The sequence below is a fragment of the Eublepharis macularius genome, chromosome 3 (genome assembly GCF_028583425.1).
Source record: "Eublepharis macularius isolate TG4126 chromosome 3, MPM_Emac_v1.0, whole genome shotgun sequence".
In the NCBI taxonomy this organism is placed as follows: domain Eukaryota; kingdom Metazoa; phylum Chordata; class Lepidosauria; order Squamata; family Eublepharidae; genus Eublepharis; species Eublepharis macularius.
The window spans coordinates 24,002,366-24,020,359 of record NC_072792.1 but is presented as its reverse complement, the minus strand read 5'-3'; the positions used below and the strand labels follow the sequence as shown (position 1 = coordinate 24,020,359).

Sequence of the window (17,994 nt, the reverse complement as noted above, 5' to 3'; positions counted from 1 at the left end):
CGAGTATTTGTGCCACTTGCGTGGTATGGGCTTGAAGGTTTCCTCCCTCAAGGTCCACCTGGCAGCGATATCAGCTGCTCACACCCGAATTGAGGGTGCTACGGTGTTTTCTCACCCACAATCCCGCCAGTTCCTTAAGGGCATGTACAATCTTTACCCACCTGTGTCTGCGCCAGTGCCTCGGTGGTCACTGTCCTTGGTGCTCTCACATCTCATGTTGCCTCCATTTGAACCTATGGCTCCTTGGATATGCTATCCTACAAGGTAGCATTCTTGGTGGCCGTCACGTCGGCCAGAAGGGTCAGTGAACTGTCTGCACTGCGGTCTGACCCTCCCTTTCTTGTGTTTCATCCCAACAAGGTGGTCCTGCGTCCCTGCCTTGAGTTCCTGCCCAAGGTGGTGTCCGCCTTCCACCTCTCGCAGGATATCTCACTGCCTGCATTCTTTCCTCAACCCTCCTCTAGGGGGGAAAAGGCCCTCCATACCCTAGACTTGAAGAGGGCCCTAGCCTATTACCTGGATAGGACGAAGGGATTCCGCTCCAGTCCTCACCTGTTTGTATGTTTTGGGGCCAAGGACAAGGGTAACAGGGCTTCCTCACAGACCCTGTCTAGGTGGATTGTGACGGCCATTAGCAAGGCCTATTCCCTGGCAGGGGTGGCTTGCCCGCTTCATGTCAGAGCCCACTCCACGCGGTCCCAAGCATCCTCTTCGGCACTCCTCAGGGGGGTGCCCCTGGTTAACATTTGTAAAGCAGCCACATGGTCCTCTGCAGACACCTTTGTCAGGCATTACGCCGTTGATGTCAATGCGGAGCAGGATGTATCTGTGGCCAAGGCTGTCTTACACTCCCTCTTTTCCTGAGGGAGTTTTGGTATGACTTTCTTGACGTACCTGTTGGGTACCCTTGAGTGAAAGTGTGTATATATGTACCTGGGGGTGTGTATATATGTAAATATTGAGTATTTATGTGTCCTTACACAGTATTTTTACATAGATGTATATATGCATATCTATTTATTGTTGTTCTTGTTTGCTTAATAAAATTGTGTTGGACTTCACCCCCGCCTTCCTTATTGTGTGAAGCTTGGTACACTCCCATGTGTGGAGGCACAGAAGAACGAAGATGAAAACAGGGTTAACATACCTGTAACTTATGTTCATCGAGTTCTTCTGTGCTGACACACAACCCTCCCTCCTACCCCGCTGTGAACTCCAATGCACAATACTGTGTTGGCTGTAACGGAAATTGGTGTTTTTAAGGTGTTATGGCTGAAGTGTGTTGGTCAAGCGGCGGCAAGGGAGAACTGAGGGAAGGGGCCGTTGGTCGCTGGAGGATCACGTGACCGTTTGGGCGGGAAAACGGTCGCTGAGGCGCGCGACAAACGGCCCCTTCGGAGCCATGGAAGCTCTAGAAAATTCTCCGGCGGCTGGCCTGCGCCTGCGCAGTCCCCATGTGTGTCAGCACAGAAGAACTCGATGAACATAAGTTACAGGTATGTTAACCCTGTTTTATGATGAACTTTAGCTCTTTTTTGGATTGACATTCTGCAGTACAATGGGTTAATATGGTCATTTTAGAAATCAGATGAAATATTTATTGCAATTAATAAGGTTATTTATTTAGAAAAAAGTGTTTTGGAGTGTGTGAACTTGGTAGCAGACATATGATATCAACAGAAAGCAAAATATCTTTCTCCAGCTTTTTATTTTAAGTTGTAGAATTTGCTAGACACAAGACAGAGGTTGACATACCAATCCTTTCTCATATATACATAAACAACCACTTTAGCCAACATTTAAAATACAATTTGCATACAAATTAAGCTTCTTAAGAAATGTTTTTTATTTTCTTTGAATGTATGTGGAAATCTTTGTATATATTAACACTGCTAAATTAAAGCTAAAGAAACAAACTGCCTGGATGTTCCTTTTATCATCATTTAGTCTGATTTTAGCAAAAAGACTGATCTTTTGCTGAAGACGTCTCCTCAAATTTTTCACCTGTTACCAGTTATTGATATCCGCATTTTAAATACCTTATTTCTGTTGCTATATCCGGTAATCTCCTTTTCCTTCACCCTAATTTGATGATGATTAGTTATTGTGAAACATGTTGACTAATGGAGAGAGGTATAATTATGAACTACATTTCTAGATGGAAGCGGCGATAGAAGTGAAAAGGATACTAGCAAAATCACAACCTATCCACCTGGAGCCGTCCACTTCGACTGTGAACTCCGAGCAGTACAAGTCAGTTGTGGATTTCACCATTCTGGTAAAGAATTACAGCATTCACATACTAAAACCCTTGACTTATCTTTTCATTATAAGTGCTGTGGGTCGTTAAAACTTCCTCTGCTAAAAGCTTTCGCGGAGATCTTGTCATGCTTATAAAGTAACAAAGACACGTCCTGCAGTCCTTAAAATAAATACTTGGTGCCTCTGATCTGAGAAGGTTCTTCATTGGGATACATTAGAATGAATTCCTTTTGTGAACTCTTGTAGCATTTTCAGTTTATGCTTTTTACATTTTAACCCTTAGTTGTTCTGATGGAGAATGGTGATGTTTATACATTTGGATATGGGCAACACGGGCAGCTCGGACATGGAGATGTTAATTCCAGGTATGTGCATGGTTGAAGTGGAATAGTTGCACTTTTGTCTGATTGCAAGAACTAGATGGAAATAATCTCCCTAAACTTGTCTTAACTCTTTAGATAAAAAATTATTTCTGTTCCAAGAGATCTTGTGGAAAATTATGGTGGAAATTGTATCACAGTGATGAGTGTGTGTTTATCTGATGTTTGAACTTTCATGCTATGTCTCTCTCTCTCTCTACACACACACACACACACACACACACAGCAGACATATGTAACTGTATTCACCATACTAGATGAAGTTGCAAACATAAATACGAGTATTCTAGGAAATGTATGTGCCTCAGAATAAATCCAAGTTACAGTCAACTTCAAATAAGATGGTTTCCGTTCTCCTTTCTTTTCCCTAGTATTCTGGTACTCATCGCACCAGATGTGTGAGTGGGCACTTCTCTTGTAATGACAAATAGCAGATTTTTCACTGCTTTATCTTTAACAGAACTAAAATGAACCATCTCACTTAATTTCTTGTCTGACTATAATGAGGTGACTTATTTCATTTTTGCAGCTATGCCCACAATGAAACTTTAGAGGAGCACTGATTATCAAATTGTCACCATCCGTAATAACTGTGACATCTGATTCTGTGTTTCTGAAAAGTATATAACTGAAACATGTGCATTCTTTTGATGGCAAAGGTGTGGGGGGTAAAAAAGTGTGTGTTAATAGACTGATGAATCAGAAGTGGTTACTAATATTGCTTCATGTATCCAATGTATAAAGATAACCATAAGAACCATCTGGTGTATTTTGCTGTTGAGTAGTTGGTTGTAGACATGCCAGTTTTTAATGCATATCATACACATCTTGACAAGTCGTAGTTATTGGAAAATAAATCAGTCAAAAGCATGAAGGTATTCCTCACAACTGGAAAACAGCATAAATATTTAAGTGGCATTCAAACCACTAAATTGTGCAATCCTATATTATTCTAATGACCGTTATTCACTCTGATAATGGCTTAAATGCTTTCTTTTACTCACTAGAAGCTGAGTTAAATATGTATTTACTATTACATATTCTTGATTTAATTATACCAATGCTTTCTTACTCTCATGTATGATACGTATATAGATTGAATGTTTCTGATAGAGCATGAATGGATGCACTTACAGTGGCTTTATCTGACCTAGGGGATGTCCTACTCTGGTACAGGCATTACCTGGACCTAGCACGCAAGTTACTGCTGGCAGCAATCATACAGCAATTCTGTTAATGGATGGGCAAGTCTTCACATTTGGAAGCTTCTCTGTAAGATTTTTCTTTTTAACAATAAGCTGCTTGTTTCGTATGTTGTACTTTTTTTTGTTATATATACAGCAGTTCAGATAGGATGGCCTTAAAATTAGTGATGTTACCCAATTTGAAAAATAAGCTTTTTGAGTGAGCATAGACCGTACTGAAGTTTGGACCTGACCTGCCATGATTTCTCCAAACAGAAGGCCCTCCTCCTTTTCTTTCCTGCCCCAAATTACTTGCTTGTAGCAGCAGGGAACGAAATTGTGTTGGGAACCTCTGTGGTTCTTTCGGGGTTAGTGTGCCACTTGCAGCACCACCAGTGCCCTTGACAGGAACTCCATGGGCTGTCACGGAAGCCCACTTCCCAGCATTGCCAAAGCCATGCGTATTTGCATAGGAGAAGGGTTGGACGGGCTCACAGGTCGTGGTGGTGGTGGGCTCATTGAGGACTGAGCAGGGAGCTCTCCCCGTCTTAACGGGGCTGAACTTCAGTATGTTGATTCAGATCCATCTGGATACTGTCCAGATTAACTCATTTAAGACAAATCCATTCTAGATCAAGCCCAATTAGCAATTCTCAATTACTAACGAACATTTTAATCTATATACTAATAATACAGGTTATCTAATATAACAGATCTTTGCTATTTGTTGAACTGAAACATAGTATGTTTGTGGAAGCATAGGAAATGTAAGCAATGCCTGTAAAAAAAAAATCTTTGTTTTACATTTATCTAAATGCCACAAATGATTTTAGCAGCGCTAAGGATATTTTCCAATTCTTATTCAGTGTTTTGATTTCTAACTTGCATCTTTAGAAAGGGCAGCTTGGGAGACCCATTTTGGATATTCCTTACTGGAATGCAAAGCCAGCACCCATGCCTAACATAGGATCCAAATACGGGCGGAAGGCTACGTGGGTTGGAGCAAGTGGAGACCAGACTTTCCTTCGCATTGATGAAGCTCTCATCAACTCTCATGTGCTAGCTACTTCGGAGATCTTTGCCAGCAGACATATAATAGGCAAGGTTCATTTACTCTTTAATTATAATTGAAACACACCAATTATCTCAACCGTGTGCTGCTGCAGTGGCCTTCTCAGAACAAAATCCCTTGGACACTTTATAGATCTTTGCATTGTTGTCATTTTAGGGAATGAATGGAAGAGTATCCATGTAACTTTGGCTAATTTTTTTTCAGGTTTGGTACCTTCTTCTATATCTGAGCCTCCTCCATTTAAATGTCTCCTGATAAATAAAGTTGATGGGAGTTGTAAGACATTTAATGATTCTGAACAAGAGGACCTTCAAGGATTTGGTGTATGTTTAGATCCTGTTTATGATGTTGTTTGGAGGTATGTATAGGTCGGAGATAGATGTTGGAATAAAGCAAATATTTGTGGGGTGGGGAGAACTTCAAGTAGACCTTCTACTGGCATTTGAGATATTTTTCATGTTTAGAATGCTGATCCTTATTCATAGTTATAAATTTAATGCAGAACTAGTGAAGTGGTTAATGGGTTGGACTGGAAATCAGGGAGACCCTAGTTCAAATCCCCACTCTGGCACAAAGCTTACCGTGTCAATTTGGGCCAGTTATACTCTCTCACCCTTGCTTACCTCACAGGTTTGTTTATGAGGATTTATTTATTTATTTGTTTTTATCAAATTTCTATTCCACCCTCCCAGCAAGCAGGGTCAGGGTGGGTCAGATCATTTAAAAACAATACACATAATTTCGCAATATCCATACAAATTTCATTAAAAACACATTAGGGGAAAGAGTATTACTCTCAGTTCCTTGGAGGAAGAGGGGGGTGTACTAAAGTATATGCCTTTGGTGCTTCTGGAAAACACACCCAGGCAGTTACTAAAAGAAAATGGAAGACACCATTGAGCACAAGAAATGGAGAAGGATAACACATTAAGGAGAGCAATGAGAGAAAATAGAATAATAGGCATCAGGTTTGAAAGGGGAGCCTGAGGCAGGACATGCATTTTTGAGAAGATGAAATTAAAAAAAAAAAACATTCCTTTTGTGTGCAATAATGTGTTGCAAGGTAGGGCACATTGAAGGGTTTGGCGCAACTCCTTTGCAGCATCCATGACTGTACAAGCATGGCCTCTGATATGTCAGGGCCCTTCAAATTAGCCAGTCCTGTGCATGTTTACTCTGGAGTAAGTCCTCCTGAGTTTAACAGAGCTTGTTGGCTAGTAAACGTGCCAGGGATTGCAGTTTTTGTGTCCAAAAGAAATCCTCACCACCACCACCACCCTTCAAGGATTACAGAGTGTGGACAGCTGGTGCTTCAAATTTCTTTCATCACAGGCAAAGAGTATGTCTTTGTGTCCTCAGAATTTTCCATTCTTCTCCCTTACCTGCACAGAGATGGTGTAAAACTTAATCTGTTCAACATTCTGCTTGTTGAAGGGCTCTGGTGATCTGAGAGCCACCGTACCAATCTGTAAGAATAGTTTGGAGAAATGACTGTTGCATAGCTGCTGTTCTAAAACTTGTTACATAAAACTTTTGTTGCTTGATCAGGTTTCGGTCAAATACAAGAGAGCTGTGGAGTTACAATGCGGTTGTGGCTGATTCCAGGCTTCCCTCTGCTCCGGACATGCAATCACGTTGTAGTATCCTGAGTCCAGAACTTGCTCTTCCAACAGGGTCTAAAGCTCTTACAACCAGGTCACATGCAGCTTTGCACATTCTAGGTATCAATTTTAACTTGAAAAGAAAAAGTAGCAATTATTTTCCTTTAAAAATACACTTTTTTCCGTTCTGATACATTTATTAAAGACTCTGGATGATGAATGGCTACATGCTTTGTTAATCTGTGTTCTCTGAAGTGTTACCCAATAATGCCATTTAAATTAATCTGTATTCTGATTCAAGTGTATTCTAGTTGTGGATGAGATCTGGTCCCAGTAGGGGTGTGCGCTTCGGGTTCCCGGTTCGGAAAAAAACCCCATACCGTATGATGGCCCTGACTTGGAAATACCAAATCAAAGCTTCCCGAAGCAATTTGGATTGCTTTGGGAAGCTTCGGGGCATTTCTACTGGGGGAAGCCTCAGGCTGGAGGAAGACTTCAGGTGCTGCTGAACAGAGTGGCAGGATACATGCCATTTCCCTCAAGGAATAGCTTAGTTTATTCAAAGACAGTTACAGAATCAGATCAGATCCTGTTGTCCTTCCGATGATTTTTGGATTCGCATTGTGGCTTCTCTGAAAGCAGTGAGAAGGAAGTCTCTCTCCTTTTTCTTTCCACTCTTCCAGAGCCGTGACAGTGACCCAGGTGCGAGTTCATTTCCCATGGCTCCTAGCACCATGGTTGCTGTCGTAGCAATGTTTCAAGTATTGGGGAGAAGCAGGAGACCTCTTTTCCTGCCACTGTTTTCCAGCATCCAGGTGGGTGGGAAGGAGGAGTTCTCTTGGATTAAAATCTCAGTTGGAGAAGAATTTTAGCTGTCATATTCACTCCATGTTTAACCCAAGTATTACCAGTCAGCTTAAATTCCAGCTTTGATGACATCATTAATTCAAACGGGCTCTTAAATCCTCAATTGTCATTGTGTCTTACTGCTTGGTTAAGTTACTGAGAATGTGTTCTGCAGTCATTAGGATGAAAACTGGAATACCAGAAGGTCTGCCATAGGCATTTAGTCTACTTCTATTATTATTCTTCATTGTTATTCATTATTCATTATTATTCATTGTACATTTTGGAATCAAGAAACAAGATTTTATTTTCCACAATTGATAACCAGTTCCCTTTTCCTTTGTTTTAGGTTGCCTTGATACCTTGGCTGCTATGCAGGATTTAAAAATGGGTGTTGCAAATACAGAAGAAGAAACCCAAGCTGTGATGAAAGTATATTCCAAAGAAGACTATAGTATTGTCAACAGATTTGAAAGTATGTATCAGATACAGATTATTTCTACACCTCCCCCATCCCCCATAAGTAATGTATGAAACGTCGTACATTAACATTTGCAAATTTTTTTCTGTACAGGTCATGGGGGAGGCTGGGGTTACTCAGCCCACTCAGTTGAAGCCATCCGCTTCTGTGCTGACACTGACATTTTACTTGGAGGCCTCGGTCTTTTTGGAGGTAGAGGTGAATACACTGCTAAAATAAAGGTAAGAAAAATAATTTGTTGGGGCATATTGCTTTAATCTGAGTTTAGAGTGCTAAATTGTAAAAGGGGAGGACAGAGAGATTGTCAAGCAATGGAGAAAAAGATTTTTCTGTTATTACATTTTAATTATTACTGTATACATATCTAGCACATATAAAATAGACTTTGTAACCTTGATGCAATATTAGGTATGCTGTGGAGCACCATAGGAAGTTGTAGTTCAGTTTTTTAGCTTTGATCTACATGAGTCATATAGTTCAAAGAAGATTGTATAATGTAGACTTTAAGTACACTCTTACTAAGTGCTGTTGGGAAGGCAAAACATTGGCTGTAAGTTGGGGCAGGGAAGCCTTATTCTTATATTCCATTTCCTATATATGTATGATGGGTGATTTTTGACAACTTCAGTTTTTCAGTCTGAGTTAAGACTTGAAAAAGGCAGTATAAATATACCGTATTCTCCTCTTATTGAAGTAACTGGACCATATGTCCGATGTGAAATTTTAACATTTTGAGTCATGATTTAAAAAACAAAAACAAATTTAACACACCCACACACCCATATTGTCTTTGTGTGGAATAAATTTATGCACATCAGTTAAGACTGCTGAGAGCATAAAAGGCTGTCGGAGTTAAGATCTGCAGCCAGTAAAAATGGCAGTCCTTTATCAGCCCCCTCACAATCTAGATAACCCTCTCCCTGAAGGCAGTGGTTGTGACTGACTGTTTATTATATGATCCAGAGGAGTTAGCCGTGTTAGTCTGTAGTAGCAAAATCAAAAAGAGTCCAGTAGCACCTTTAAGACTAACCAATTTTATTGTAGCATAAGTTTTCGAGAATCAAGTTCTCTTCGTCAGATGCATAGTACAGAAACTGGTCAAATATAGAAGAGGAGGAGGGAGGAGGGGAGGGGAGAGAAGATGCAGTTACGGGGGGAGAGGGAGGGTGCAACCAAAACATTCCTTTGCTAGTAAATGTAAACATCTCCTTTTGGCGTGGGGGTCAGTTGGGTGAGGCTTCAAAGGAGTTTGTTGTGTTAGTTTGCAGCAGTAAAACAGCTAGACCATCCAATTCCTATGTAGTATAAGCCTTCGATAGCCACAGCTCTCCCCGTCAGATGCATCTGACAAAGAGAACTGTGGTCCCCGAGTTGTCAGATGCATCTGACGGGGAGAGCTGTGGTTATCGAAGGCTTATACTACATAGGAATTGGATGGTCTAGCTGTTTTACTGCTGCAGACTAACACAGCAAACTCCTTTGAAGCCTCACCCAACTGACCCCTGCACCAAAAGGAGATGTTTACATTTACTAGCAAAGGAATGTTTTGGTTGCACCCTCCCTCTCCCCCCCGTAACTGCATCTTCTCTCCCCTCCCCTCCTCCCCCCTCTTCTTCTATATTTGACCAGTTTCTGTACTATGCATCTGACGAAGAGAACTTGATTCTCGAAAGCTTATGCAACAATAAAATTGGTTAGTCTTAAAGGTGCTACTGGACTCTTTTTGTTTATTATATGGACAGAGCTCGGCTCTGCAAACTCAGTAGCGTCCTGAATTTAAGTCTTCATGGACTGAGTTTGTTATATATTCCTTGCCCTATTGCAGGCCTGAATGACTCGTGACTCTCCAAACAAAACACAATCCATCTAGAGTCTCAATAGGCATGTTGTATTTGCTGCTTGCTTTAGGCTGATAGAAACAGGGATTGAAAAGCTCTGGGCAGACTACGGTCTGTAGTGAGCGGACTGTGTTTGCTTTAACGCGTCAAAAGTCCATGTAGGCCTACTGCATTAAAAATCATGCAGCGTTTCTTGTAAAAAATGTTCTTCAGCTGTTGTGGCACAGTACCGTTACAGAGTTCTTTTTCCTCCCAAGTACTTGGTGATCTGTGGCTTAATGGGACTGTCTATGAACATTTTTTTCCATGCTGTTTGTTCTGATGATCCTTCTTAGTTGTATAGTTTGAGCTCTGCTTAATTGTGCTACACTTCAATAATAATCTTCCTGGGCTTGAAAGTGGTGGGTGGGTAAAATAACGTACAAAGAAGGCAGGGAAGTAAAACTCTTAAAGGCATCTCTTTTCAGTTGTTTGAACTGGGCCCAGATGGGGGTGATCATGAGACGGACGGTGACCTTCTTGCGGAAACGGATGTCTTGGCTTATGATTGCGCTGCAAGGTAAAAAAACCCCATGCCTTTAGCTTGTACTGAGAGCTGTTACTTTGCCAAATAATTTTAAACATATAATAATGAGCTTTTGGTTGGGTTTGAGTCCAGCGGCACCTTGGCGACCAAGATTCTCAGAGTATAAGCTTTCAAAGGTTAAAGCTCCCTTCTTCAGCAAACGACGTATCTGAAACTAACTTTGGTGATAACATATTTTTTTTTCTGAAGGAATGTAAAATACCAGTCAATGTAGAGAAATTCAAGATATCAAAGCAATTAACACCTAAGATTTGCCACCTAGGCTGGTCTTTTGACCATTCTCTTCCTGTTCGGAACAGAATGTATTCCTATTGCACTTTCTTTTTAAGGAACCATTGAGGCCAAGATCTAACAAAATGATATATATGGGGAGAAGTGCACCCTTCATCACTTCTGTGTATCTTGGTCCAAGTGTACTGTGAAAAGAGAACCAGTGCCGTTATAATTACATCTTTAATTTAACTTTGTATGCCAGTATCACTGGGATTGGACTTTTAGCCTGCCTCGTCCTAAAGTCTTGGGTCATATCCAAAGAGCAGCGGGATGTGTCCCAAGTCCACGTCTTACTTTACTTTGAACAGCAGAACCATTGCCCTGTCACAAATAATCTGAATCTTTACTTTCAACAGTGATTTGGTATGCTGCCTTAGACAGGGGGAGAGGAGAGAAGCCACTGTTTGAGAAACAGAAGTTCAAATTCACCTTGTGTGATCAGACCTCGTTGAGCTGTTCTGTGGATTCCAACCAATGTGTTAAAAATGTATAGAAAGTCAGAACAAATCAATTAAAGTTGAAATATTAATTGTTGCGTATTTGGTTGGGACCCCCCACCCACCCACTTTTTGGTAGGAGGTTGTGGAATTTAACTATCATTGGATCAGATTTTTCTCTGTTTCTTTCAGGGAAAAATATGCAATGATGTTTGATGAACCAGTTCTTTTGCAAGCTGGCTGGTGGTATGTAGCCTGGGCACGAGTATCTGGTCCCAGCAGTGATTGTGGGTCCCATGGACAAGCCTCTATCACTACAGATGATGGGTAAATGTTACTTTTTTTCTCTCTCTGTGTGTGTATGTGCTCGTGTGTGTATTGGGTTGAGAGGTAGAAATCTGAAATGGAGGATAAACTGTGTTTTCATTACTATTTCTTCTTTCAGTGTTGTTTTTCAGTTTAAGAGTTCCAAGAAATCAAACAATGGCACAGATGTCAACGCAGGGCAGATTCCTCAGTTACTATACAGGTAATTCTTTTCTTTAATAGAGAGGAGGTGGGGAGAGGCTGAATCCAGGGTTCAGCAAAAACAGATCCCCTGCTTGATGAAGGTGGAGTGGCTGCCCAGTGGTCTTTTACTATATTTATGATTGCATTTGTATGCACCCTTCTTGCAAGGATGATGGGGTATCATCATTCATTTTTGCCTGCCACTTCGTGAACTAGCTTAGGCTAACAGAGAATGGCTTGCTCAAATCCATTTTGCTGAAATTCATGGCTGAGTAGGATGGGTACCCAGATCTTTCAAGGAGGCAGCGGGCCTAGTCAGGGAATAACACGGCCTAACATCACAGTGTTTGAGTGTTGGACATGGACTGGGAAGACATGAGTACAAATCCAACTTGGCCTTGAATATGACAGACCCCGTTTATTACTGCTAAAGGTGAACCTGTTCTGCAGAAATATGTAGTATGCAAGTGTTTGTTTCTGTAAAACTAGCTTCTAGAGTGAAAATGTGTTACTGATATTTCATTCCTTTTTTCTACCAGGCTGCCGACAAGCGATGGCAGTGCATCAAAAGGGAAGCAGCAAACAAGTGAGCCTGTACACATTTTAAAGCGATCTTTTGCCAGAACCGTCTCAGTGGTGAGTAATGGCTGCAATTCCTCTTGTCTGTGTGTTTTTATACACAAGGGTCATCTTAGATGGGCGGGGCGGGGGGGAGAACCCAAGAAGCGAACACTGGCTAATAATAAATAAAATAAAAACTATTAACAAGCTACTAACATTACAACAATATACCTTTCATAGAAATGCCCTCTTGGCATGTTCTATTGTACATGTTCTCTGAAGGTTCTACTAGTGTAGGAATCTTCCAGAGTTTGCCAGAGAGGCCATTCCTTCAGGTGGGGGGGGGGGGCACAGCAGAAAATGCTTACTCCATTTTGTGAAGTAAGACGAAAGGAGCAGTTCTTCTAGAGTTTTCTTTCCCCCTAAACCAGCTTGGGATGCTGTGGGCTCCACAAATGTAGTGTGGATCAGTGAAATCCTCTGCCAGGAGTCATTCAAGCCACTAAAGAGGGGGTAATCGGACTCAAGGTTGTGGGCCTCCTTAGAGCTAGGTGACCCACACTCCCAAGGGGGCCAATCCCTCAGTTTGAGACCCTTTACGTGAATTCATTCCAGATAACTTCTTCCATTTGTCTTTCACATTTGGTCTACGACAGGAGTGCTTTGAATCTTTATTGAGCATTCTCCATTGGAGCTGGACAACCCTCATGCTGGGAGTAGAAGAGCTTCGCGGCTTGAAAGGGTTCCAGTATACAGCCACCCTTTTGGACTTGGAAAGGCTGCGGTTTGTAGGCACTTGTTGCTTAAGGCTACTGCGAGTCTACACGTGTGAGATATACCCTGTGTCAGGTAATAGGCTGAGTTCTAATATTTTTTAATGCCAAATTTGCATGTAACTGGATCGTTCGGCACACAATGGTAAATGCCAGACTGTGGAAACCTTGGCAGATTTTCAAGAAAAAGTTCTTAGAGGCTACGTATCCTAAATTTATTTTTCTTCCTGCGAACTCAGATCAAATTACTTGATTGGATGATTGTTAGCAAGTCTTGTTCATGTTCTTTTATGTCTTTCTAGCTACAACTAAAGCCATTGTTGATGAAACGAGCAAGCTGGCAGACTGCATTGGGAAGACCAGAACTTTACTAAGAAAAATTTTATCTGAGGGAGTCGATCACTGTATGATAAAACTGGATAATGACCCTCAAGGATATCTCACTCAGCCTTTGAGTCTTCTGGAAGCTGTTCTTCAGGAGTGCCACAACACTTTCACAGCCTGCTTCCATTCTTTCTACCCAACACCAGCTCTGCAGTGGGCTTGCCTTTGTGACTTGCTCAATTGTTTAGATCAGGTACCGGGGGGGGGGGCTATTCTCTTACTGAATGAGGTTTTCTTGCAGTCCTGAAATATTGCAGTTCATCCTCCACATCAGTCCTTAAAATTCTGTTTGATATGTGGCAGCTTTACCAAAAACACATAAAGTGAGTCTCTCTACATGAGACATCTTACATGGGGACACTCAAGTTTTAAAAGACAGCGACAAAGGCTCTGTCAGTTTCACCTCTCTAGGCTAGGGTAGTTTAAAAAGACAGGTGGTGGAGATCTCTGCTCAGATGGTTTGTTAATTTCATCTTCGCCTCCAGGAAGGCTCTGTCAATTTCACCTCCCCTTCAGGGAGACTCCACTCTCCCAAAATCACCCTGCAAAAGGTCTTATTCAGTGTTTTAAAGCCTGCCTTGCTTCATACTATTGAAAATATTTAGCTGAAAACTCCTTCAGTGATAAAGGAACTGTCAAGGAGAAATGAGGGACAAAGCAGAGTCCAAGCCTTCTGCCTCCCCCTTGACCTGTTTTGTGTGTGTGTGTGTGTGCTTTCCAGCTGTCCATTCCTAGCTCAGCTGCCTGCTCACACTGCCACCTGCAATCCTTGGTTCCCATTTCAACTTCAGGCAGCATAGGACCCCCCCCCCCAACTTCAACTCAGGCAGCATAGGACCCCCCCCCCAACTTCAACTCAGGCAGCATAGGACCCCCCCCCCAACTTCAACTCAGGCAGCATAGGACCCCCCCCCCCAACTTCAACTCAGGCAGCATAGGACCCCCCCCCCCAACTTCAACTCAGGCAGCATAGGACCCCCCCCCCCAACTTCAACTCAGGCAGCATAGGACCCCCCCCCCCAACTTCAACTCAGGCAGCATAGGACCCCCCCCCCCAACTTCAACTCAGGCAGCATAGGACCCCCCCCCCCCCAACTTCAACTCAGGCAGCATAGGACCCCCCCCCCCAACTTCAACTCAGGCAGCATAGGACCCCCCCCCCCAACTTCAACTCAGGCAGCATAGGACCCCCCCCCCCCCCAAGCAAATAATTGGAAGGTTTGGGCCTGGCTGCAGCAAAGCACAAGAAAAGTGTCTTATGTCCTCTTGAGTCAACAGATTGGCCCTGGAGGTCCAAGGACTAATGCCCGTGTGCGCCGTGTCGCCACTGGGGTGTTCCCTGTCAGCATGACGGAAGTGTGTGTGAAGAACCCTTGAATGGGGTTGGGGGAGAATTCAGACTCTCCCTGTAATTTTTCTGCAGAGGTAGAAGACGAATTTATTGCCTTCGACAATTCATCGAATCTATTACCATTGGTAAAGACCCTATTGATCTGCTTGTTCCCTCTTTTTTTTGCTGTCAGTTTTTTTTACCATGTGGACACTGAAAGTGGCCAATAGAGAGGTATTTTTGGACATAATATGGGTTTTCATGAAGCAGCGACACATTGCCATAGGAGAACGCAAGTGGCCACCGTCCTTCCATTTTTACCACTGTTCTGGTATGTCATTTTGACAAGCGTGTCTTTGTTTTGCTTGTTAGGATATCCAGGAAGCAAACTTCAAGACTTCCAGCAGTAGGCTCCTTGCTGCTGTAATGTCAGCCCTGTGCCATACCTCTGTGAAACTGACCTCTATCTTCCCTATTGCTTACGACGGTGAAGTTCTTCTGCGCTCCATGGTGAAGCAAGTCAGCACGGAGAATGACTCTGCCCTGGCCCATCGCTTCCCTCTGCTGGTAGCACACATGGAAAAACTTAGTCATGTGAGTGTTAGTCTGAAAACACCCTTGTGCAGTGTAATAAATAATCTGGGACTGGGACAGAAATTTCATGGTAAACCCTCAGAACCAGTGTCTTGATAGCATGCAGAGCAGAAACAAAAGTGGTCTATGGAAAAATAACCAAGAACCAGATTTTTTTGGACACATTTCCCTCCATTTGTAGTGTTGGTTTTCATTAACCCTGATTAGCTGTGTTCCAAAAAGGAAGGTATACTTTGTTAAGCAATAATCCACTCTTTATTTTTTTTTAAATTTGCTTTGTGTATGTTCACATATGGTGTGAGGTGATCAGTGCATATGTGAATCAGACTTGATTTGTGTTCGGACTTCATGCAAGCAGCTTGCATATAACACGTTGATTCATTTTACAGAGTGAGGAAAACATTTCGGGTATGACAAGCTTTCGTGAAGTGCTGGAGAAGATGCTGGTTATTGTTGTGTTGCCAGTCCGAAACAGCCTCAGGCGTGAAAATGAACTTTTTTCTGCACATTTAGTTTCTAATACCTGTGGATTACTTGCAAGTATTGTGAGTGAACTTACGGCTTCTGCACTGGGATCTGAGGTAAAGCAGTTCGTTCCGTTGCGTAGTGGCTAGAATGTTACATTAAGATGGCGGGGCGGGGCGGGGCGGGGCGGGGGGGGGGGTGGCGGCACTACAAGCCACTGTAAGCCATGAAGCTTACTACCTGACCTTCGGCCGCTGTCTCTCACTGACCTCCCTCACCTGGCTGTTGCGAAGGTGAAATGGTTCAGAAGAGAGAAGAAAACTATGTATGCCGCCTTGGAGGACAAGCAGGAGAAAATGTAATGGGGAGAATCAAACCTTTCTCCAGGGAGCCTTTCTCCAGCCTGAGGAAACTTCTTCAAATTTAAGTGGAGGATTTAAGTTGGAGGATTTAAGTTGGAAACTTCTTCAAATTTAAGTGGAGAATTTAATTTGGAGGAAGGCTTGACACTTTGTTCAGTTGTGTGGTAGGATAGAGGTAGGATCCACTCCATTTGGGATAGCCTCTGCGTATGCTTGGCTGTGTTTGTTTAAATGGTCTTATAAACTGTGTATTGGATTTTTTGCAAGCTTTTTTGAGTCCCCATTGGGGAGAAAAGCAGGAGTAACAATGCCTAAGGATTGCTGCCGTTAAGGAGATCTATACCTTAGTGAAATTAACTGTATATCAGAAAAATAGAGATATTTGCAGTATAGATCTTTTATGGTCAGAAGCAATACAAAGAACGGGACTAGCAGTTTTGTAACTGGAGATGGTATCGATAGCATGAGCCGGTGATGTGTGATTTTGCATATTGTGTATTTTTATCTATATCCTGTATTTCCTTTAGCGTATATATGTTGGCCCTTCATGCGTGTTTATAGTTTGTTAATAAAAGTATTTTTTAAAAGTGCCTAAGGATTGCTGCAGTTAAGAGTTGTGGAAGTTTCATAATTACCAGACTTGGTCTCGTATGCAACCTGAGATAAGCATTGTGGCTTGAGACTTCTTCCATACCTTGCAACGTAATCTGAGTTGGAGATAATCACTTCCTTCCCTCCCTCCGACTTAACCATCTACCTGTGGCAGAGAGGGGAGGGTGTTTTCCCCCTTCCTCCCTCATGCAATCTGAACACTGCTACTGGTACATTGTGGGAGGGGGAGTACCTCCAATATTTTTTTAAAATAAATTTGTTTAGAAAGTAGCATGATTTGCCAGGCCCATTCTAAGTTTATAAATTTAATGCTAGAAGTAGTACCCTAATTCAGAATAATGTGGCTCGGGTTTCTTCCATGCATTCCATTCTAACCGCTCCTTATCCTTCTTCCCAGAGTGATGGGCTTAACTCTCTGCATTCTGTCAAGTCAAGCCCGAACCGCTTCACTAAGACAAGCCAAGGAAGAAGCTGGAATACCGGGAATGGGTCTCCGGATGCGATTTGCTTCTCTGTGGATAAACCTGGTGTCATTGTTGTAGGGTTCTCTGTGTACGGAGGAGGAGGAATTCATGAATATGAACTCGAAGTGCTTGTTGATGATGTATGTGATGCATGTAAAAGTAGTGAATAATTTCATAAAGCACCACATAGTTTAATAATGAATTGCTTTCATTGCTGCTACTATTTCAAAATTCCACAGAAAACTGTGGGAATGTATTTGAGGCTTCCTAGTAATCCTTATAACCTGGTATAAATGATTTTTAATTATCTGATACTCCACTGGCAAGCAGGTAGCTGCAGAATCACGAAAATTACGATAAATAGTACGCAGATGGACTTTTATATTCCTGCATTCCCCATCAAACCACGCAGCCGTCTGAGAACTCGCTACTTGCTTTGGTACAGCCCTTCTGGAATCCTGTTTTAAGCTTCCTAGTAATAATACTCTGGGCCACTATTTAAAGGCCACCTTTTCTAATCTTCTCTGGTACTTGTGTGCTGGCTGAACTATCCTGGTTGAAGGGGGAACATGAAAGGCATAAAACAGAGCAGCGTATTTCATTTATAGAATTATTTTTATTTATCCTTTGATCATTAGAGGCATTATTAGTCAATAAGCCGGATGGAGGGATTTGTCATTGATTTTCTTTCCTAAACTTGATTGTGTTCATTGTCAATATATAAACAATGCAACCTGTGTGTTAAAGAGCTGACTCATACTTCTTTGAATACAGAGTGATCATACGGGAGATTCAACTCATTCTCATAGATGGACGTCTTTGGAGTTAGTTAAAGGAACGTACACCACAGATGATTCCCTGAGTGATATTGCTGAAATCAAACTTGACAAAGTTGTTCCACTGAAGGTAAGTTAAGCTTGCCGCGTTTCTTTGATGAATCCGCAAAGTGCTTTTGCATTGCGTGTGAATCTGATAGACT

General features: G+C 42.2%; 1 protein-coding gene across 1 annotated transcript in view; it reads left to right on the top strand.

Annotated features, from left to right (window-relative positions):
• Positions 1 to 17,994, top strand: part of MYCBP2 (MYC binding protein 2) — a 151,394-nt gene that overhangs the window by 43,031 nt on the left and 90,369 nt on the right. Inside the window, exons 18-35 of the mRNA XM_054975001.1 lie at positions 2,159 to 2,278; positions 2,546 to 2,627; positions 3,797 to 3,914; positions 4,721 to 4,925; positions 5,103 to 5,256; positions 6,447 to 6,619; positions 7,695 to 7,820; positions 7,920 to 8,047; positions 10,132 to 10,223; positions 11,153 to 11,287; positions 11,406 to 11,489; positions 12,010 to 12,106; positions 12,688 to 12,880; positions 13,107 to 13,381; positions 14,891 to 15,112; positions 15,502 to 15,693; positions 16,949 to 17,155; positions 17,790 to 17,921. Coding sequence (XP_054830976.1) covers positions 2,159 to 2,278; positions 2,546 to 2,627; positions 3,797 to 3,914; positions 4,721 to 4,925; positions 5,103 to 5,256; positions 6,447 to 6,619; positions 7,695 to 7,820; positions 7,920 to 8,047; positions 10,132 to 10,223; positions 11,153 to 11,287; positions 11,406 to 11,489; positions 12,010 to 12,106; positions 12,688 to 12,880; positions 13,107 to 13,381; positions 14,891 to 15,112; positions 15,502 to 15,693; positions 16,949 to 17,155; positions 17,790 to 17,921 — 2,735 coding nt within the window. The remainder of the gene's footprint in view (positions 1 to 2,158; positions 2,279 to 2,545; positions 2,628 to 3,796; positions 3,915 to 4,720; positions 4,926 to 5,102; positions 5,257 to 6,446; positions 6,620 to 7,694; positions 7,821 to 7,919; positions 8,048 to 10,131; positions 10,224 to 11,152; positions 11,288 to 11,405; positions 11,490 to 12,009; positions 12,107 to 12,687; positions 12,881 to 13,106; positions 13,382 to 14,890; positions 15,113 to 15,501; positions 15,694 to 16,948; positions 17,156 to 17,789; positions 17,922 to 17,994) is intronic.